A 24,141-nucleotide genomic window follows, 5' to 3' on the forward strand; every position below is an offset into this window, starting at 1 on the left:
ATCTCTTCCTTCAAAAGTTGGCTCTTGAAACTCTGTCCTTATTTGAAATACTATTTTATGCCTGTGGATGACTTTTTATTGTAGATCATAGATAACCTTTTGGAATTGTGTAAGGAAAAAAGAGAAACAGAGAGAGGGCAAGAAACAGAGTCAGAAACAGAGTCAGAGAGAACTAGTAACCAAGCAGTGTGCCAGATAAAAGACAAATACACTTTAGTATGTCCCAAGTCTTACATGTGACGTACGTATACTAAAAATGTACTCACTGTTAACCGAAATTCAAATGTAACTAGACAGCCTGTACTTTTATTCACTGAATCTATCAACCCAAGGGTAGTTTCTAGTTCTTCCTCTCCCAAAGCTGCACTGTCATATAAGCATGAATACAGGATTACTTTTCCTGAGTCACCAATAACTGCAATGCAAACAATAAACAACACTGGGGGCTACAAATGGAAAAAAGCCCCAAAACAAACAAAAAAAACAGGCAAACAAACAAAAAAAAAGAACCTTATCTAATATCATAAACTCTTAAATGAAAACAAGATCTGTAACTCAAACCTTTGTTGGTGACTGGTCAGGGATGCAGTTTATCCGTTCCAGTTCATTTACCACTGGGCACTCGGCAGAACTAGCGGTGGTACTTGTCCCAGGATCTGGGGTAACTGTCGTCTCAGGATCTGGGATTATCCCAAAAGCAAACATAAGACGACCATCAGACAGAATTAATATCACAGACATTCAATACCCCCATAGCTCTCAACACCTCCAATTATATGCACTCCACTACTGGGCTTCCCTCTATGACCTTGAAATGTACACATTCACCTTATAAAGCCTCATTTTATTCTTGCTGACTGTATTTAACTCTACGTATACCTGAACCATCTCCTTCTACCAGCCAGGCCCTCCCCTAGGAGACAGTGCATACGAGAGCAAGGAGTTGGACTTCAATGTTAGATTGGAAGCTCACCAAAGTGGGAACCAACTCTACCTTCTCCACTCCAGGGCTCGGTCGGCAAACTATGTCCTGTGGGCCAAGTCAGGTCACAGCCTGACTTGCAAATAAAATATTGTTGGCACACAGCCACACCCAGATTTTTTATGTATTCTCTACAGCTGCTTTTGTGCGTTATAGGCAGAATTAGGTAGTTAAGACAGAGACCGTATGGCCCACAGAATCTGAAGTATTAAATATCTTGCCCTTTACAGAGAAGTCTGTACTCTCTGCTTTGGTTCTTTACTTCTACCCAGGCAGCCGGTTCAGGATGTGTTTGCACATAGAACACATGTAGTATACATTGTTGTCTTGAATATTACCACCCTCAATTCTGTTTGCTCAGTCAACAGGCAATCCCTGACAAGGGACACTTCTGAGTGACAGCATTCTGATACAAATGTAAAATCTCCTATGACAAAAAAATGTAAAGGGAGGCCACCAAACTAGAAACTGGCAGCTAGAATCTATGCCAGTCAATCGATTAATTCAGATTTAAAAATCAGTAAAATAAAGAGGACACATTTATTGCATTCTAAAATAAGGAAGTGAGATCTCTTCACGGCACTCTACAATAAACTAATAGGAATATTAAGACAAAACAATGAGGCTTCTAAAAAGTTTTCTTTTCACTAAGTTTTCCAATTCAAAAGTGGTAGATTAAAAGAACTTCATATTTGTGCCAGTTTCTACAAATGGGCTTTAGTTTCATCTTCAGGATCATAGAATTTTAAAAATTGAACAACCTTGGAGATTATTTAATCTAAGCTCCCACAAAAGCAGAAATGGCATGCCTGAGAATGAGGTAGGAGGGGCAAAGGTTTTCCTCTGCCTACATACTGGCCCCTCACTGCCCGCCCCACCTAAGATGCTGCTCCTAGATGAAGCCCAGATAAGAAATTGTGGATAACTCAGCACAATTCAGCCCCTCTGTTAACATAACACAGTTCAATAAACTTTTAATTTAAAGAAAAAAAAAAAGAAAACTCTGGCAGCTGTTATTTTTTTTAAAGAACCAAATCTGGGCCTAAGATACTTTAATTGATTATATACTTATTTGACTACATATAAGGGTATGGTTCATTATTATTGTTAACAAAATTACAATTATTCAATGAAATTTGGCAAATATATTTAAAGTTCCAGTTGTGGAATCTTGCCCTGTGCTACACTGGGAAATGAGAATGTCAGAGCTAGCCCTACTGTGAATACCTACTGCGCTGTCACAGTTTGAGTCAGGTGGTCCCCAACACACACATACAGTACACATACACACACACACACATGCACTCACACACACACACACGCTCACACCAGTGAACATGAAAGCATCATTTCCCTGCCATTTATGGGGGTTTTGCTGTGGAGAGCAACACTTGGAGGGAGAACACCAGAGTTCCTTGTTACCTTTTGATTCCAAGGAATCTCTGGCTGAAAGCACGAAGAGAGGAATACAAATGAGAAACACTGCAAGCAGAAGCACGCTGAGCAGAAGCTCCAGGGTGGTGAACTTTTTCAACTTCTTTCTTGCCATCTACAAAGAAAAACAATTTTAGATTTGAGATTTATTTAACATACAGTTAGCAAAGTTTTTTCATGGAAAAGCTCAGATGTATAAATAAGAGGAATGAGTAACATAACAAACCCCAGGTACCGTCAACTAGATTAAAAAATTATCAAGTGGCCGATCTCTTTCTGTCTATTCTTATTCATGTCTCTCCTTAACTTTGGGTTATTTTGAAGCAAATCTCAGATATCATATCTTTCACTCTGAAAATATTTAAGCATATTCTTTAAAAATTAAGAAATTTTACAATATCCAAGCAAAATACTGTTATCACACAAAATATTTTTAAAATAATTCTGTAATCATCAATTTAAAGAATTATTTTTTTAAATTTCCCTCATCGTCTGATAAGCATTTGATAGTTTGTTTCTTCTACTCTTATAAGGATACAAGTAAGATTTATAAATGACTAACTGGTTCGTGTTTAAGTCTTTTTTAAGCAGTAAGGTTTGCTCTATAGGTTTCCCCACAGTCTGGATTTTGTTGATTGCATCTCCGTGCATGCCAACATGTTTCTCCATCCTTTATTTCCTGTAAATCATTAGATCCAGAGTTTTGACAGATACAGGTTTGTTTTTTGTAGCATGAATGGTGCGTAGATGTTACAGCAGGACCCACACAAAATCTAGCAGAGACTCCTTTTTTTTCAAAAAAAGTGTTCATAGCCATTGGTGCGCATTTCTTCCGTCCATTATTTCATTAGGAGCTGTGATGCAGTGACACTGTAATTTTGTCGTTCTTTGTTTACTTATTAAATGAAATAGTCCTATAGAAAGAGATTTCCCCTTATCCATCATTTGGTTCGTAAAGGTACAGTTCGTATAGGAAAGGTAGGATAAATGTTAACTCTATTTACTGGTTTTCAAAATAAAGAGTTGTTTCCCTAGCATCCTCCAAAGGGGATCAATGAGATTTTCTGGTCCAAGATCTTTATGAACTCATAGATCTAAATACAGTTCATCTGTATTAAGCCATTGATGTTGTTATTATTATTATTATTAATGCTCATTTTGTCCCTTCATCACCCACTGGGAGTCTCTTCATGTTGGTTCTTTGTACTCTTTGGTAATTTCCTTGTTTGCTGGTTTTACATGATAACCTAGGCTCCTTTTGTACATTTCCTGTCCCCCGTCTCAAATCAAACATCTCTAAGGAGTCCTGATTCCTTTTAGGGGCAACAGTATTTAGAAACTGTCATCTGGATAGAGTTTTTGAAATTTAACTTAGAATTCCAGAATGAAAGGGACCTTATGGATCATCTTGACCAGTGCTGCCTTTGGAGTCCCAAGGGGTCCTGGAGGATTTTCAATTTCAAAAAAAAATACAGAAATTACACATTTAGCTATGTTAGACTCATTATGAACCCTAACTAGGGATTAGAATATTTTGTCAAGAAGTTTAAATCAGATACTCAGCACCTGCCCCTGCCCCACTCCTACTGAATCAGAATCACTAAGGCTAAGGCCTGGAGATCTGATTTTTTTATAAGCTCCACAGATGATCCTAACATGCAATCATGTTTCAAAAACAGTGAACCCAGGGCTTCCCTCATGGCGCAGTGGTTAAGAATCCACCAGGCAATGCAGGGGACACGGGTTTGAGCCCTGGTCCCACATGCTGCAGAGCAAGTAAGCCCATGTGCCACAACTACTAAGCCTGTGCTCTAGAGCCCATGAGCCACAACTATTGAGCCCATGTGCCACAACTACTGAAGCCCGTGTGCCTAGAGCCCATGCTCCACAACAAAAGAAACTATTGCAATGAGAAGCCCGCACACAAGGACAGAGTAGCTCCCGCTCATCACAACTAGAGAAAGCCTAAGTGCAGCAATGAAGATCCAACACAGCCAAACAAACAAACAAACAAACAAAACCAGCGAACCCATCTATCATAGATTCACTGTTGGCTCCCTACTAAACTACAGTATCTCTTTCATGCGTTAGGAATTCTGTGTGCTCTTGAAGTAGATAGAACACTGAAATTAAACATGTGAAGCTCATCTTGTTGGGATGCTAAATTTAGAGTATTTTAAGCCAAAATTTGGCTTCTAAGTAAAGATTCATGGAGTTCAAAACCTAAAAACATTGTCCTTTATATTCAAAGGTCCACCAAAAATTGGGCTTTGAAGTATCTTTTATTAGTGAGGAAGGATGAGGCAGATCCTTCACGTTTACTGTTTCCATGCTATGGGAGGTTACAGGGAAGCTCAGAGAGCCCAGAGCTCAACTCAGCTCCTCAGAGGGATGAATAATGATATCACTTGTCCAGATACAGCATAGAAGCATAGCACATGTCTGAATGAAGAAATAAAATACCACGTTCCTGAGGGTGAATATTATGATCAACACAGAAACAGGACCTGAGGAGAGGAAGACCTGGACGCTGTTAAAGCAGGGACCACCGGGATCATCAGTGTCACCGGGCCTGTGTGCAGGCTCCCTTAGTCTTTGACCAGGAAGGCACACAGACCACCATGCACAAACTCAGAAGAGGCTTATGCCTCACATGCAGTCCTTTCTAGAAATCTTCCTCAGTGCTTCCATCCTTGGACTTGGCCCTCTGGATCAATTCTGATTCTGGACTGAGTTGTGGCTCTACCCTCCACTGGTAGCAAATAAATACCATCCCCCCCGCCCCGCCCCATCACTCCCTTCACATCCTTCCCCTGGATGCCCCAGATATGACTGTGTGTACCTCCCTCCTCTGACTCCAGTATTGTCCTTTAGAAAGCTTGTCCTTTGCAGGTCGACATTCTGTATTCTCATTCAAACATTAACTAAAACATATCCATTAGTCACTTGTGCCAAATTCCAACAGCATTTTTTTTTTAGATAATGTTTACTGTCTTTGAAAGGGAAAACCTGACATTTCATGCCATTGGCTTAGCTAAGTTCTGAGAATCCCATGAAAACCCTGTCTGTTTATCTAGGAATAGCAGCAGGCTTCACTGACTGCATTCTATATCCACAACAGTCCTGAGCTATAAGAATGACCAGGCCAATTTTTCCATTGGACGGATAAGAGGATTGAGATGCTATTTGCTTAAATGATACTCACCCAAAGCTCAGGACAAGTCATTGGGACAATGAGAGATTCTACTCAAGACCTCACTGACTCTTAGGTGAAGACATACTGTCTTTTACATGTTGTACAAGAATGTGGACATAAATATAGCACTTCTCCAAAAGCATGAGAAACTATGTAGAGCCATACTTCAATGCAGAAATGCAGCACTCAATAGGGAGTGAAACCTACAGCAAGTCACAATCAATACACAAACCAGAGGGAAGGAGAAATATCTTGTCGAGCTATATAAAATCTTATAAAGAAGTAAACAAATCCATTGCCAAGTTGGGTGGTGTGATCGTGATGGTTCCTAAAATGAGTTTCATTGACATAACCAGATTCTTGTATCTCCTTAAGTTATGAGAAACCGTACATTAGCAAAATCTAGAATCAGACATCATGAAAAGTGTAAAGAAAAAGAAGGGGAGAGAAGAGGGCAGGAGCAGAATTATCTACACGAATGGGGTCACTGGTTTTGAGGGCTCACAAGTTTAAAGTGGTTTCCAATCTTATGAGACTAAATGACGTGTCATCTATTACCACCTGACTCAATAATAAGTATCGCTAAGATTTTGGTCTCCATGCCAGATATTTTCCAGACTTGATTAGATATCTTTATAACCCTGAAAGGCAGATATTATTCATCTCCATTTTATAAACTAGAAAACAGAAGTCAAAAAGGTATAAAACTTGTCAGCAATCACAGACAAATGGTGAAGCTGAAATTCACTCCCAGTCTATGCTCCAGGGACGAGCTTCTCAGCACACACCCTCCCCAACAGCACCTTCCCCTTTATCACATCAAACAATATCTCCTCCAGGACTTCAAATTAATAACCCTCCCTCCCTCTCTTGCTCCCAAGCACTCTATCTAGATTTATAACCCTCAGGAGAATCTGTCTTCCCTACTAACTTTGAAGCTACTGGAGGGCAGTAAGAGTTTCTTACTCCTCCCCAAGTCACCCTTCCCCAAGTCATCCCTCTCAGCCTGAGAGCCTCACATAGCAATTCCCTTGGCTCTAGGGCAGCTGAGTGGAGCCAGGGCAGAGAGCCCAGGTCCATTCTTCTGCTGGGAGTTGCCTTCTCTGGAAATCCAGATCCCTTTCAGTTAGCCTAGTGATAGCACGTTCCTTTTTTTTTTAATCACTGTATCTTTTTATTTTAGTTTTCATTTTATATTGGAGTATAGTTGATTGACAACATTATGTTAGTTTCAGATGCATGGCATAGTGATTTAATTATACATATACATGTATCTTTTCTTTTTCAAGTTCTTTTCCCATTTACGTTATGACAGAATATTGAGCAGAGTTCCCTGTGTTATACAGTAGGTCCTTGTTGGTTATCTATTTTAAATATAGTAGTGTACATGTTAATCCCAATCTCCCAATCTATCCCTCCCCTGGTAACCATAAGTTCGTTCTCTAAGTCTGTTGATCACTGTGTCTTTTTCTTAATACTTGTTTTTTTTTTCCTTTTCTTTGTGCTCTGTGATGTGGATAGCATTGGCAAGAACTCCACCAGGCCTCACTGCATGCCACCTGGCAGGCGCTTTAAGTGAATATTTGCCGATTGGGGAGCAAGACTGAGTGGAAACCCCATCACAGGATCCTTTGTGCCATACACACACTACAGGGTCCTCATTCCTCTTTTCCAAGAGGAGGAAGGAATGGGAAACAGTGCGCCTTCATCCCAGGAACCTCACCAGTAACCGTAGGGACACTCGTGCAACACAAAGAAAAAATAAAATTTGGATTTAAAAAATAATGTAAGTTAGAGGACAGTTATTTATTCTACAAAAGGATCCAAGTCAAGGTTTTCTTTAAATCAATCTTTGAACTATGAAGGAGTGGTACATCAATATCTCCAGGGAGATTTTTTTTAGAATATATAGCCACCTCCCTCTCCATTTGACCTTTGTAACTACTGCTCACAACAAGTAATAGCTTTCATGTGAGTTGTAACATAAAAAGAAGTAGCTGAAAACCATCTCTTTATAAATGAATATTTTATATTCTTTACTAGAACATATCCCAGTAAAAGCACGTCTGGAGAACAACACTCTACACAGACACTTCATAAGCCCAATCACAGCTGAACACACTCCCACATCCCTCTCCTGTTCTCTGTACCCTCCTAATCCCAGCTCAGAACTGCCCCCAACTCCACTGCAGACCCCCTTTCCCCAGCTGATTATGAGCTGGGCTGTTCTCTGCTCTGAATCCCCAGCACAATGCTTTGTCTGCTTTTCTTCTTCCATGTTGTTACAGACTCATTTCACTTAATACATCTTTATTAGAATGTCAATGGAAGTCTGGAAAGGAAAAAAAAGGTAAAATACTGTGATCAGTCTGCCATCTTGAACCCTTCTATGTAGGTTTTAAAAGTTCCCCAGATCACTTTGACATTCAGTTCCCCTCCAGTCCTGTTTGAGAATCACTTGGGAAATTTTTAGTTATCAACAGTTTTAATAACATTGCATGACATTATCCTATGAGGGGGAGGGGGAATGGCAGGTGTAACTTAAGGATGGTACAATAAGGGACCAACATGAAGTAGGAGACAGTAATAAGGAAAAATAAAATAGCACATTTGGAGGGAGTAGTGATACCTTGTGAAAGTTTTCAACCTCATCAAAGCACCCCTCCCAGCACTTTCAGTATCTCCAGTGTATCAATGCACCCTCTCTAATCTCAGCTTATTTGTGACCAAGGATAACTTTCCTAAGGCTTTTTCCCCAAAGGTATGTCTACTTTCTTAGGTTTACAACACCTCTTTTCTTTCTCAAATTGTAAGCTCTTAGGGTGTAAGAATTATGACTGCTTCTTCCTCTTTATTTCCTTCCTAAGTACCTACAAAATCAATACTTACTGACCAATAACATTTTATTCCTTGACTGAATATTTACAAAATACCTGAATACTTCCTAATTATAGTACACTGTGAAGGTACTTTAGAGGATACAGTGATGGTACCTAACTTAAGTGAACTTAAATTCCAATACCACTATTTCCTTCTACACAATAAAAGCAATGCACGGTAGAAAGAATGCTTTTTCTTGAAAATCAGAAGACCTCAATTTTATTTCTCATTCTGAAAATAACTAGCCAGATGACCTTGAGAAATTTACTTAAGCTTTCTGGTTCTCAGATTCCTCACTTACAAATTAAAGAGGTTGAAAGAGAAGATCTGCAAAATTCACACCAGCTTTGATAGGTCATGTTTGAGTGAGTCACCCAAATTGCTTGCTTCTTTATTTCTCTCTTCCACAAAAGATCCCTGCGCTAAACACATCATTGGCATTTTCCTTCTTCGTTATATTCCTATGTTCTCTTTCTCAGCCTGAGAGTGCGCTAAGCACAGCTTGATTTTTAGCCCTACCGTTCGTTTCTTGATATTGTCACCAAAGAATTTATTTAACGTTCTTGAGTCTCAGTTTTCTGATGTGTAAAAATGGAACTAAGAATATCTATTATTATTATATTTTGTCATCTTCTTATTGTGAGAATCAAATAAAAACATCTTAAATAATAAAGCATTACATATTATTATTTACCATAGAGAAAAGTCTTGGGTATGAAACAGCATGTTCCTAAGAAATGTGTCAGTCCCCCTCTCCATGAGGGTGGCACCCCACCTCACTCAGTGCTTTGTGAAGTGGAAGATGCATGTTCCTGGCAGCTGTACTTATGAACTTGTCCTGATATGAACTCCTCTCTGCTAAGTGCTTTATGGCCCCACGTGTCAGGTGACTCACATGGTACCTGAGACACAGGTGCAGAAATCTAGACGAGGAGCTAAAGCAGCAATTTTGCCCATTCGAGTTCTGATTTCTCCACCAGCCCACCTGCTGATCCTCTCCTGGGCTGCCTTGTAAATCACACTATCTTTACTCAAAAAGCACATCCCTACTCTTCTTCCTCCAAGTCTTCATTCAAAACTCCCCAGCTTGGGAATCTTAAATCCTCAGCTCAACTTAGATGTTTAATATTTTCTTGCAGCTTCACCATCCACCCAATCAATGTGTCCTCACACAACCTCCACATTGTCCTCAGGCAGAAGAAGCCTTTCGCATTCAGTGACGAGAAACTGCTATTTGTCACCGTAATGCCCTCTTACCCTGTAAAAGGAATGGGGCTGTACCCTTCTCTACAACAAGGATTGCCTTGGTTTTTCTAAAATAAACGACCCAGCTCTAATCTTTCTTACCTGTCCTATCCCCAATACTCTGCACTCCAAAAGTTTTATAAAATAGTCCAGGGACTTCCCTGGTGGCACAGTGGTTAAGAATCTGCCTGCCAATGCAGGGCACATGGGTTTGAGCCCTGATGGGGGAAGATTCCACATGCCACGGAATAACTAAGCCCGTGCACCACAACTACTGAGCCTGTGTGCCACAAGAACTGAAGCCTGAGCGCCTAGAGTCAGTGCTCCGCAACAAGAGAAGACACTGCAATGAAAAGCCTGCGCACCACAACAAAGAATAGCCCTCGCTCGGTGCAACTAGAGAAAGCCCAAACACAGCAACGAAGACCCAACACAGCCAAAAATAAATAAATTAATTAATTAATTAATTAATTAATAATCTTTCAAAAAAAAAGAAAAAAAATGGCAAGAGGCAAATAGAATAAGGAAGTAGTTCCAATAGCTTCAACTGCTTTTAAAAGAAAAAATGTTTTAAAACACTGTTACTTGGCAGTCTGTCATCAATCTTTGGATATTCTATCTCATGTGACAAGCATAGACTGTGCCATCAATGATAATAACCGCCACCAGTAACTGAGTAACGTGCTAAGAGGTGTACATACTCCGTCGCGTGCGATCTGCGTCACAGCCCCCGGCGAGTTAATGCTACCATCTTCGCGTTCAGAGGAGGAAATTAAGCTTCAGCAAGGTCACGTAACCTGCCTGATGTCACACAGCCGAGAAGGAGTAAAGCCACAATTGAACACCTGCCCTTTGGACCTCACAGCCAGAACTGGTAAGCACTGTCTGTATTCCATGTCACGATGCCCGCGGTGTACCCCAGCTGAGGCTTTTGGCGAGATGGTGCTTTTATCAAATAGTCTCTGGGCCATTAATCAAGTACTTAGAACGTGTGTGGCACGGGGCGAAGCACTTACGTGCATTATTTCATTTCATCCTCACAACCACCCTCGAGGCTGAGACCGTATTATCCCCATGTGACAAATGAGCTAACTCAGCCTCGGAGACACCAGCTTGCCCGAGGTCCAGGCAGTCTGAATCCAAAGCCCACTTCCACACATGATGCAAGTGCAGAAAACTTACACATTTGTGATAATAAAGGCTTCTAAATTCAGAGGATGGAGGATGCACAGGAGATGCCTATATCCTTCCAAAGACAACCTCTGGGTTAGGAAGCTCACAGAAAGAAAAGGAAAACAATTCTGCAACATTTCAGTCTCCACAGCACCTGGAGGGTTTTAAAGCAATTTTGTAAACATCCGTTATAGTAGTCAATTCACTTGAAGTTTATGGCCCACAGGACTGTTTGAAATTCTCTGTGAGAGCCAGAAGAATGAGTTCCCCACGTTAATCAATCCTCTATCTTTGGAGGAACAGGAGACTGCAGTTTATTTATTCACCCATTAATTATTTATTAAGCTCCTACAATGTGCCAAGCACTCTTCCAGGAGCTGGTTATGCAACAACAAACAAAAGATAAAAGTTCTTGCCCTCGTGGGACTTATATTCCTATGGGTAGAAAAAAAAAGACAATAAACAAAATAAATGAATATCAATAGGTTAGACTTTGATAAGTGCTACAGAGAAAAATAAAGCTTGGCTCAGTGGGGGGAGAGAACGAAGAACATGAATGAGGGTTGCAGTTTTAATTAGGCTGCTTAGGGAAAATCTCACGGAAAAGCTGCAGAGTATTGCTGTACATAAATCGTGCAGACTCCAATGGTAATTTTTTCCTCTTGAATTAAAGTGGTATATGAAAAATTGCCAAAGCTAATTTTCCTGGTACTGTTATAATCATTTAGGCAAAGTAGATGGATAAACCAGGTGAGGCCCAAACTACTGAGATGGCCATCTGAATTCATCAGGAAAAACTGGATCAATTTTCATTTTTTCTGAATTATAGCCAGTAGCTGATCCGCATACAACAATCTAAGCCTTTCTTTCAAAACTCCTTTGATAACACAAGGCAAGAGCTCCCGTGGCAAAGAGAGGGTTAGTTTTACAGAGACTGAGAATAACTTGCAAGGAAGGCCCCAGCAAGTCATGGCTATTCCTCCAAACTCCTGGGCAAAATTTACTGATTTATACATTGTCATCCAGATATTTAGAGAATGGGAAGGAAAAAAGGAGCTAACGGTCTTTTCCTCCCAAATCTGGTCACACCCAAAGTTTAAAGATCTAAAAGCCAACTTGCCCTGACTTAGCTGTGTGACCTTGGAAAAACTGCTGAACCCCTCTGGGCCTCATTTTCCCCATCCGAACCCCAAAAGGATCCTCTCTAGGAAACAGCTATGACCTACGGTGACCCCAGCAGCAGGGTGTACAAAGGCTTATTTTCTCCATCCCATTCTGCAGTTTTGGAAATTTTTAGAGGGAAAATTTCGTCTTCTAGGGCCACCTATCCCTTAGTATTCTAGGCTCAGGGAGCAGTTTATAAAGTAACATCATTAGCCCATCAAAACTCTCATTCGTAAAGGATGCCTGATCATAGAAATCATTGGCATCTGAGGAAGCATAAGTGAGACAGTGGTGAGCTAACTTCAGCTGGGGATACAGGTCCTCCCCATCATTTGGTCCTTCCCAGCACAGCAAACCAAAGACCCCTCCCTGTCCACCACACACGCACACTGCTCCACACCGTGACAAAGAGCAGTGGGCAGTCTGGAGATCTGCAGGTCCCTTTAGCACATGAAAGTCGGCATTCGGACCCTCTATCGGGAACCCGTGGAAGCTTTTTCTAGTGAGACCCGCGGGACTGATCTTGGTCTCCTTCCGTTTCCCCAATTGCAATTCTTCCTTCTCACCTCCACGGCCCATCAGAAAAGGAATGGCCACGTGGGTTTAGCTGGACTCGCAACAAGCAGTGAGGATACGACCCTCTCTTACTTTGTTTTACCAGAGAGGACCAGCAACAATCCATCACCGTCCCCCTTCCCCTAGACATTTTTGTTCCATTTGACAGGAGACAGCCAGTCCAAATGCTGAGTCGTTCCCTTCATAACCTCCTTCCAGACCCCCCCAGGAAATCACTGCACACCAACGCGTGCACACACCCCAATACTTCACACACACACACACACACATACTCTTTTAGACTCTTCCCCATAATAATTCTTTACTTGATCAATAAAAGCACAAACTCACAGGGATAGAAACATTGGGTTGGCCAAAATATTTGTTTGGATTTTTCGTAAGAGCTTACGGAAAAACCAACGAATGTTTTGGCCAACCCAATAGATTTCTCAGTTTCCTGACTGTGAGGAATTCTCTAAATACCACTTCTCAATCACAGCTCCACGTCCTTTCAGCAGGAACATCCCCAAATGCCCCCATCTAACTTCAAATTCTAACTCCTTCCCTCACTTCCCCTACCTCATCTCAAGAATCAGGAAGAATTTCTACCAATTACCTCACCCCAAATATTAAATCATTCAGCATTGCACACACACATACACACACATACATCCCAAGGGAAAAAAAAAAAAGAGTTGAATTTGTTCAATATGTGTTTGTATAATTTTGTGGTTTGTTGTTGATGTTCATTTTTGTCTGTGTTGAACCGATTAACATGGGCATTTGATTGAAGGAGATGAGCACAGGTCCACACACACAGTTTAGGTACATACCTCATCACCCCCGAGGCTGCTCCCTCTCTCTGAAGGGTGGACTGGCAATCGGCAGATTTATAGTCCACAAAAAGCAGCCACAGCCCTGGTAACTGGTTACTGTGCTGTTAATGGAGTTCAAATGCAAATGACCGCCCAGCTCTCTCTCAGGATCAGATTTGCTAGTTAATTAGTAACCAAGTCTTCCTCTGAGGCGATCATCCCTAAGACCTTGGGGCGAGAAGCGACCACTCTGACCCTTAATACTAAGGACTAGATGGGGCACTGAACGTCTCTGCAGCAGTGAGGATGCTCCCTGTGCCTGGTAGCAGAGCGAGACTGACTCAAAGTGTAGATGATAAAGAGAAAAAAAAATAATCCCAGTATCCCAGGAGAGCCCCATCTCTCCCAGTGACCCCAAATTCATCCACTGATCTGTGGTTGAAGGAAATAATTCTGAAAATGTTTTCAAAATACTTTTCTTCTTTTCCTGCCTCTAGGAGAGCTGTCCTTAAGCTTTTTTTGTGCTAAAGAGACCCTTTGGTCTTCTGGTACCTCCTATGGTACCTCTCTTAGAATTACATTTTTTTTTTAGAATTACATTTTTAAATGCATGAGACAAAATACAAAAATACAAAATAAGGATACAAAAGAAACCAATTTCATTGAATTACAGTTACTAGAATACTTTTTAAATTGCAGTACAGTAATGTATGTGCTTCTTTACTGATCTATTGTATTAATTAACATATCTAGCAGCTGGTCTAATGGCTACTGTAGTTTCAAAATAGTGTAAACAGTATTTTGAGATTATCTTCAACATATGATAGAAAAGTAACCATAACCTATCTTGGAACCAGTCTTAGGTACTGCTCACACTACTGTGATTTGTGGCCTAACTTTATACTTTGAAAGACATATTAAATGTCAGTATTCCAGCAAAGAAAAAAAAGTAAGTATTTTCCCCTTCCAAGTTCACCTGCTCTCTGAATTAAATGCACGAACCCCAGGTTAAGAACTCCACTCTATTACTAGGCAGACCCTCTCTCAAAGTAGGACAGTGTCCTTGCCTGGGTGCCACCCCATGGAATGCCAGTGATCCAAGAACCAGTTGTTCCAGTCCCGAGGAAGTAAGTACCGACATTGAGGATAAAAATTTGAAGTTTTACTGCCACTCATCATGGTAATTTATGTCCATTGACCCTAATAATTAGAAACTGGAGCTTGTGTTTGTATATATATATGGTTTTTAATTTTAGTTTCCTAGTCATTTATTTTTATCTTAAATTTACAAAAGTTTCAGTCTGTGACATAATGGAAATTTTTTTTTTAAACCTGATTTTTTTTTTTTTACCCCAGATCATTTTAAAAGCTCTTCTCGACCACTGTTATGCCTGGTCATTTACTTTTATGCATCAGTGAAAATTCAAGAAAAACTCAGGCCAAGGGACCTAAATTTATAAATTGTGTATCACCTAGAAAACCCAAAGTCACAGTCTATTATCATTATTTCATTGTGGATGCAGACTATTAAAATGGGATGACTTTGTCTTTTTGAAAAGTTTGCTCTCTTGTCCTTATTTTTCTCATTTCATCGACCAACAGAAAAGGAAGCTCAGCTCCTCCGCAGCTCGGTGCTCCGTGAGGACCTAGATGGGCGGGTGGGAGGGAGGTCCAAGAGGGAGGGCATATAGGTATACATGTAGTTGATTCACTTCATTGTACGGCAGAAACTAACACAACATTGTAAAGCAATTATACGCCAATTAAATAAATAAATAAATAGGATTTGGGATTGACATGCACACACTGCTATATTTAAAATGGAAAACCAACAAAGACCTACTGTATAGCACAGGGAACCTTGCTCAATATCCTGCAACAACTTAATTGGGAAAAGAATTTGAAAAAGAATAAGTACAGGTATGTGTATAACTGGATCACTTTGTTGTACACCTGAAACTAACACAACATTGTTAATCAACTGTACTCCAATATAAAATAAGAAGGTAAAGAAAAAAGAGAAATGTTTGGAAGCAGTAAAACCTGCAGACCAGGTACTGGGAACCCCTGATCTACTGCGTTTGTTTGGCATCACAAAGTCAAAGAATTTCAAGCTAAAAGAGGAAGAAGAGGAAAACTAAGGTGCATGGAGACCTGTTGGGTACCGAGGCCCTTTGCCGACATTATCTCATCGATATTTACAACAGCCCAACAGCTGCAAGGGTCTGAACTGCCATGCGGACACTCGTCCACTCTGCATCAGAGCCCATGCGGACCACTGAGCCTTAGCCCTAAAGAACTTCAAAGATCACCACATATAGCCCCCTCATGTTACAGACAAGGAGGCTGGGACCTGGGGATTTTGTGAGGCTTACATGAGTCTAGTGACCGAATGCAGTAGATGTGCATTACTGTTTAAAAAAGAAAAATTCTTGGCCGCTATATACTTTGCCCAAGGCTCTGTACTATGCATTGACTCTATGATGTTGCCTGACTATAGCTTTTTAAAAGTGTAGCCCCCCGGATTTAAGAAAAGAGATGATTCAGGATACACCAAGGTACAGAACCGTGATGCCAAGAGTGGTCTGTGGCGCTGGTGACACAGCCTTACTTGAGCCTGAGGATGTCAGGAAAACATGTCTGTCTGGGAGCCATGGGGGCCCGTGCAACTGTGAGAACCAGCAGTGAGAGGACAAGCCCCCCTTCCCCAGACCCCACGGCCCCAGGTCTGGATCATGCAGTAGCTCCTGGGGCCGCCTCCCTCCTTCCAAGCCCTGAAAAGACAATGACCACTTCCTAAACACACATCGATTCAATGTTTAGTTATTATGTGTGTGGTATACACGAGCATCTATCAGAATAGCAATGACAGCAACATTTACAGAATGCTTATACGGCCCGTGCATTATGTTACATGATTCACAGGCATGATTTCAATTTCTCGTCACAACTACACTATGAGGCAGTGACTGTTATCACCCCAGTTTTACAGCTGAGAACCCTGAGGCACAAAGAGCAACTGCCCGAAGGCTGCGTAACCAATAGGATGTAAAAACAGAATGTAAATGCGGCAGTCTAGTCGAGGCTGCACTGGAACACGAATGTAAGTAATGCCTCCGTAACCTCACAGCCAAAAGCACGTAAGAAGTCAAATGGCTAAGCTGCAAAAGACAAGGCGGCACTGACAAATACCATTGGAGAAAGGACACCCCCACCTGGGAGGGAATGGAAAGAAAGAAATTAAAGGCCAAGATAAACAGGAGTGGGAAAGGAAGGAGAGACGGAAAGATACTGGGGGCTAAGGGATCACCATAAGCAAGGCACAGGGTCAGAAAGAATGGGACGTGCTTTAGAAACTGCAACAAAAAGACAAGGGAAGACAGTTGTGGGAGCGTCAGGGACATTACTGGAAAAGTACACTAGAGTCGCCGCAACACGGAGATTCTGTTAACTTCCACCCGTAACAGGACCTCGGAGACAAGACACGGCCCAGGCTGTCATAAACATGAAATAGATTTCGGAGCCTAGGATTTCTCTGCCCAGAACTCCATGTGCGGGTTTAACTGTCTCTGAGTCTTGACTTCAGAATATGACTTCTTCCCACACCTCCAAACGGAATACGTCATATTTATAGGGAGCGCTGGGAGCTGTACAAGCTGCATGTCCCTTGGAGTGGCCCCAAAGTATGGAACCCTGTTCCCAGAGGTCCTCCGTGGGCATTCCCTGAAGACCAAAGAGCTGGTGGATCACAGTAAATCATGAGCAAGAACAGCAGACTCGCCCTGTGCCACCTTCCCAAAGCAAAACATTATTTAGGCTTCTCTTTAAAACCTAAAATAGCCGTGGTCTACTCTTCACGATGAATCTCAAACTCATCTTTCTCCCTTTGAGCCCCTCTCTATCACGTTGACTCCACTGTTCCAATATTTTTTCACTCCGCACCAGTCAACTTGGCTCATGGCTGCTTCTGCATTTTTGCCTGAGGGCAGCCCTCCAGCAGGGCTGTGTCTACATCCTCTTGTCCTCTGTATTCTATGAAAACCCCTCTCCTGGGGCTTCCCTGGTGGTGCAGTGGTTAAGAATCCACCTGCCAATGCAGGGGCATGGTTTCGATCTCTGGTCCGGGAAGATCCCACATGCCGCAGAGCAACTAAGCCCGTGTGCCACAACTACTGAGCCTGTGCTCTAGGGCTCAAGAGCCACAACTTCTGAGACCACATGCCACAACTACTGAAGCCCGCGTGCCTAGAGCCCATGCTCCACAGCAAGAAGTCACCACACTGAGGAGCCTACACTCTGCAAAGAAGGGTAGCTCCTGCTCACCGCAACTAGAGAAAAGCCAGCATGCAGCAACGAAGACCCAACCGCAGGCAATAAATAGATTTAAAAAAGAAAAAAGAAAACCCCTCTCCTCCGGCAAAGCCAAGTTTAAAATTCACTTGGTCATGAAATTTTCTCCAAACGCTCAGTTCACATTGACGTTGCCTCTTTTCTGAACTACTGAAGGAAGAGTCCATTCAAGAATAGTGCTCTGTCTGATGGGTGAACCTACCCCCATGTGCTCAGAGGGAAACTAGCCTCCCAACATGTCCCTGCTGGCTGAGTTCCCTCAGAGTCTCCCCAAAGCCAGACCCACGCGAGGAGCCTGTCCTGACCTCCTGTGCGGAGAAGGGACCGCTGAGCCCCAGGGGGTGTGCTCCACCCTCCAAGCACTGAACGAGACAGTGGATTCTCCCTTCTTGGAATAAAGTCCTTATAAAAAAATAAGATACTCAACTGCCTGGATTTTACCAGCAATGGACTGTTGGTGGGTTAGATGAGCCTGAAAGTATTCCTAAATAAGCTTAATTTGAAACAGCTGGATATAACACTGAAGTCAAGTTAAATCATCTCTTGGACATTGTTTCCATGTTAAGTCTTCAGCTGGTAGTTTAGTAGTTTCCTGTATGGTATCATAGGAAGAACACAGGGTTTGGAATCAAACTAGCCGGAGTTTGAATACTGGATTCTCTGCTTACTTGCCACAGAGCTTGGGCAGTCATTTAAATGTTTTGAAGCTCAACTGCCCTCTCTGTAAATTAGGGGTAATAGTATGTGAGTCATACATTATTTCGAGCCTAAGCTGAGATAATAAGTACCTGATATCCAGTGTCAGATTCCCAGTCCCTCCCCAACTTGTTTTTTTCTGCAAATAAAGTCAAATAAAACCCAGCGAGCGGTATCATTAGCTTAAATTCTGTTAACAACTCCTCCTCCAGTTCATCCACCCTCAGGAACAGGCTCACTAGCAAGAGCTGGAGGAGGTGGTCTCTTCCATCCATGGACCACTGACAGACAGGTGGAGAGCATCAGTGCCTCCGACACTGAACCACGGGCTAAGAGAGAAAAACCAGCCCAGCCCACGACTTTGTTCTGCAGGGTTCCTTTCACACTCTCTCTTCCCCCATCTCCCCCCACCCCCCACTCACAAACCCATACCATCTTCACACCTGCTTGTCACAAAACATCTCTCACAGTCTCCTACAAAACTGTATAAATTGTACCTCTTTCTTTTTATTGCAACCGAGTTAGTTCTCCATCTTGCTTGCCCCAGATGAGCTCTTCACATCAGAGGCTACCTAGCAACGGAGAAGTTGCTTAGAGTGACAGTAATTTCCCCACCCAGAAATGTGCAAAGAAAGGTGAAAATAAAAGAGACATACTGGGCAATGCAGCATTTCCTTCTCTTGTGAAATGCCTATTATTCAGCAGTTTTACACAGCCTTTTGGCCTTTCCTACTTCTCACCCCCACAGACAGGAGCATGTGCAAACACCAGTGTGAGCCCAAGGAGAGAGTTATTAGGGATCACATATCACTTAGTATTCACATGTTAGTAATAAAACTGTATACTTGTATAACGCCTTGCAGTTTTCCCTGGCTTTAATCTGTACTATCTTTCTGATCACAACAAAGTATCTGTCTGAGTAGGGCTTTTTTAATCCCCATGTGTAATGAGGAAACAAACTAAGAAAAATGACTTGCTAAAGGTCACTTGAATACTGGTCAGTCAAACACAACTTAGTTTCAGTCTGGTAATCCAATGTTCACAGGGTCTGAAGTCAGTAAATCCTGAAACTGCTTTTTCAGAGTAAATATTTGTTCATTCATGCAACAAATTCAAAGTTCACTCTCCCCATCCCAAAGAGCAAACCTCAGACCCCGTAATTCCATAATTCATATTAGTGGACAAGATAAAGCTCAAGAAGGGGTCTGAGCACTGCCTAAAGGAATCCCTACCCACAGGTCCCTGCTGGGGAAAGTGATCTAAGTGTGTCCCTAATCACAAGATTCCGTGCTGGCACCTGTGCTGACTGGACCTGGGCTGGGCGCTCACCCAAGACAGCTAGTCCTTCATCTGATTGGCATCTCCAGATGCCGCCTGCCGTGTGAGCAACCAGACAACTCAGGTTCTCTTTCCACACGGAACACGCAGAGAATCCGTAGCAGGAACAGTTAGTAACAAGAGCAAAACTGAAAGATAGAGAAACAGAAATAAGAGCTGTGTGAGACCATCTTTAACCTCTTCTCCCCTTGCGTGACCTCTCTGCCCGCCTTCCTTTGACAATTCAAAGTGGACAGAAAACGCTTTAAATGCAGGAAGTAGAGACAACCTTCCTTTTGTTTCCCCTCTGGCACTTCCTGTTTTCTGCCTCTTCATGACAAGTGAACCTAGACACAGGGCAGGCTACCCTTCCCTCCATCCACTTCCTGGCTTCACGTGCCAGATGGGCAAGTGGACTCAGAGTCCCTCTCACAGGCAAGGTATCAGTTAGTCATACATTCAGCTTCCAGTCACAGCGGCCCCAAGCAGTGAGACTGAAAGACAGAAAGAAATTACCTTTCTCACCTTCTCTGCTCTCTCTGCAGCAGGTAGTCACTGGTGTGGTTTCATGAACTCAAAAACTTCAGGGTTGAGATTCTCTTGACTTTTCCCTCATGGTTGGAGCTCTAACCATAACATCTTAGTTCAGGCACAGAAAGAAGAAAAGGAGACAGGGGCTTTCTAAAAATTTCCACCCAATGTCTTCTTCTTGTGTCTCACTGAAAACTCTTATCTGAAAGAAAGATGGAAATGCAGTTTATTTTTAGTTAATATTGACATACCCAATAACACAGGGGTTCTGTTGGCAATGAAAAAGAGAGAACTAATAGCCTGCAGGCAATTAGCAACAATGACCAGGAACAGAATGGCCAGGTGGATGTGTGGACTCTGCCTAGGTCTACTGCACGCTCCAAACCAAGCTGTACCAGAGCTCCACCTTGTGAGCTTTCAGACGTTGGTCTAACTTTTAATAAAGTAACACACATCCTGCACCCCATTTCACTGCTGCTCCTCTCATGTAACAGGAGTGATTGGCAGAGCTGGATCTGGGAATTCCCTGGACTCTTGGCTATATGCCATCTAAAAGCATCAACATCCTAACTCCTCACTTAGTAACTTTGGCCAAGATATGTAACTAACCTTCCTGGAACTCCACTTCGGCATCAGCAAAACGGAAGTATCACTACGCTCTGCACACAGCAACTCTGAGATGAAAGTATATGCAGTCTACCATAGCACGATAAATGGAGTCTAAACGTCACCATTTCAATTCTGTAACTTACGCGGCCACATGATTGCAAGAGTAAATCAGTGACTGGGGTGACCTTGCAGGGAAGAGCACAGAGCCAGGAATTGCGTCTCCCAGTGGTCTGGCGCCACCTAGTGGCAGCTGTTGAGTAATGCTAGGAAGATTCTGGATCCCAAACTGGCTTGAATGTAGGAAAATGGCAGGGATTACATGACTCTTCTGGTTCGATTTTCTGGGGAGATTGGAGACGTAAGGCTCATCCTCAGGTGCCATGCTTCCTGAGAGCAATTTACCTGTTCTTTCCCACTGGTCGCAGACAACCCTCTGAGGCAGGAGACAGATGGGCCACAGGCTGAGCAGCCGGAGTCTGTCCCCTGTGGACAGATCCTCCAAGAGAAGATAATGGCCGGGGCAGGGAGGAGCTGAGTCCTGCCCAGATAAAAGATGAAGAAACCATGTAGTTCCATTCTTGAGGTCAAGGAGACCTTCCTGACTGCACATGCGCAGAAAGGCGCTTGGGGGCCAAAAGGGGAAGGGGGGCCACCCCATCATAGGTGATGTCAGCCTTCCCGTAGGCCTCTGCGTTAGAATCCGTCTTGGCTAAGAGATGCTCACACACACAGGGGAGGACCCTGGGATGAACCACATACAGACTCGGGCCAGGCAAAGCAAGATGACTGGCCAGAGGAAACCCGGAAGAAATGCCCCACGTACGTGATTCAAACTCCCGTGGAGGCGCGACTCTCTCTCTGAGCCTGCCCGTGTGTGCCTATTCACAGGTACTTTTTTCCTCCTAATTAACACTTTACTTGTTTCACTACTTTCCATCTCTTTGTTGAAATTTATTTCTACAAAGCAGACAGCCAGGGCCTTATCACTGGCCACCGGCCCTCATGGTCTAGAGGCTAGGATTCAGTGCTTTCACTTCAAGTTGTGGTCGGGGAACTGAGACCCTGCTTCAAGCCGCTGCTGGCTGAGGCCACCCGAGGTCACCTCCATAACTGCCCACCCGCAGGGTGAGAACTAAGCCAGTCCCCAGCTGGGATGGGGGCAGGCGCCGGGCAAGAAGAAGCCAGTTACGGATCACTTGATACTATAATTCACTCGGAGGTGAAAGAAACAGTCCTGCTCAGGGCCCCAGCCCCTCCAGTCTCACCTCCTCCTGCCAAGGCAGCCACTGGCTCCTCTCACCCATCACAGCACAGGGCTCCTTCCTACCCCAGCACCTTCCGTGGGCCGTGTCCTCCATCGTCACCTCCGCCCTATTTCAGAACAACAGCATCCCAGTCATCGTTTCCTGATGGTTGTCTGTCCCATCAATGTTAGATTTTTTCCTTCAGTTAACTCTGTTATCTCAAGTTTAGCTGTGCTTTCCCCTCTAAATTAAACTGGTCTCTCTCCCTGGAGAACAAGCTCTTTCACATGTAAACTGCCATCTCTTCAGGGTCCCTGTTGGCTTGGCTTCCATTCTCAAGGCCTCACGGGACTTCCCTGCTCTCTCCCCCTCTACCCCTTTGCTTTGCATCTAGATAATTAAGTAGGTGAGGGAGACTGAGGTTGCAGGGACTGAGGAATCTCAGCTCAGTGATGTTCAAACAGGAAGCTCACTTTGTTCTCAGAAATGTATATACTTTCTAACAATAGCCAAGATATGAAAGCAACCTAAGTCCCCATCAACACATGAATGGATAAAGAATATGTGGTGTATATGTGTGGTGAAATACTACTTGGCCATAAAAAAGAATGAAATTTTGCCATTTGCAACAACATAGATGGACCTGGAGAGTATCCTGCTTAGTGAAATAAGTCAGAGAAAGACAAACACTGTATGTTTTCTCTTATATGTGAAATCTATATATATTTATTTGGTAAGAACATTTAAGTTTTACTCTGTAAGCAAATTTTATGTACACAATTCAGTGTTACACATTGTATGTTATACACTGGATCCTCACACCTTACTCATCTTCTAGCTTTAAGTTTATACCCTTTTACCAGCCTCTCCTCATTTCTGCCACCTCCCAACCACTGGCAATCATTTTTTTTACTCTTTGTTTCTATGTTTGACTATTTTTTTCATACTCCACACACAGTATAAGTGATACCAGGCACTATTTGTCTTTCTCTGGCTTATTTCATTTAGCACAATGTCTTCAAGTTCCATCCATGTTGTCGCAAATCACAGGGTTCCCTTTTTCTCGTGCCTGAATGATATCCCATTGTATCCATTCATCCATTAACAGACACTTCGGGTGCTGCCAGATCTCGGCTATTGTGAATCATGCCTCAATGAACGTGGGGGTGTGGATGGACCTTTGATATCCTTTCTCACTTCCTTTGTATACATACCCAGAAGAGGAACTGCTGACTCGTATGATAGGTCTATAACCAGCATTTATTGATTGGACGTCACGTACCAGGCACAATCCCAATCATGTTACCTGTGTCACTTCAGGGCATCCTCCCCGCCCTGTGAGGTAGGTGGTATTTTGATCATCACCTCAACTTCATATGAGATGAGTGAAGAGGATTCAGTCATTTGCCAAGTTCACACAGAGAGGAAGCAGCAGAGTCAGGCCTTAACCTGAAAGAGCTTGGGTCCAGAGCCCACACTGTGAACACAGAGCACCCTTCAGAGGAGGGCATATGACAAGGCACAGGGGCCCTGATTATGTATGCGGGACCTCCAGGCCACTGTGAAAACTTAACTGATATGGTGAGAGAGACAGGAGCCCTGAAAGGTGTGACCAGAGCAATGACACGGTCTTAGATGTTAACAGGATCACTATTGCTGCTTTGCAGAAAGTGGGGAATGGGAGTCGGGGTGGAAAGCAGACAGCCCATTTGTCATGTTTTTGCAGTGATCTAGGCCAGATATCCCACCCACCCCCCTTCAGAGCAAGATGCTGGCCTTCTTCACATTAATACTCCTCTTGCCAAGCACGGTACCTGGCATAATAATGAAGGTTGAGTGAAATATTTGGCAATGGCAGTTATACTAGTCCTACAGGGAAGGAACCACGCACTTGTCCACATTAAAAACATAGTCTGTGATCAGAGTCACCCTCAGGGGTGATAGAAGGTA

The 24,141-nt window shown here is 42.9% G+C and overlaps 1 protein-coding gene across 2 annotated transcripts in view; it reads right to left on the reverse strand.

The window, feature by feature from the left end:
* MGAM (maltase-glucoamylase) overlaps positions 1-2,531 on the reverse strand; it is a 77,855-nt gene extending 75,324 nt beyond the window's left edge. The window contains exons 1-2 of one of the 2 annotated variants that reach the window (XM_057732735.1): positions 2,405-2,531; positions 562-656 (exon numbers count right to left, since the gene is read on the reverse strand). In XM_057732735.1, coding sequence (XP_057588718.1) covers positions 562-656; positions 2,405-2,531 — 222 coding nt within the window. Of the gene's footprint in view, positions 1-561; positions 681-2,404 lie in introns of both variants that reach the window. The other variant, XM_057732734.1, reaches the window with a different exon arrangement.
* Between the last annotated feature and the right edge of the window lie 21,610 nt (positions 2,532-24,141).

The sequence above is a fragment of the Hippopotamus amphibius genome, chromosome 4 (genome assembly GCF_030028045.1).
Source record: "Hippopotamus amphibius kiboko isolate mHipAmp2 chromosome 4, mHipAmp2.hap2, whole genome shotgun sequence".
NCBI lineage: Eukaryota > Metazoa > Chordata > Mammalia > Artiodactyla > Hippopotamidae > Hippopotamus > Hippopotamus amphibius.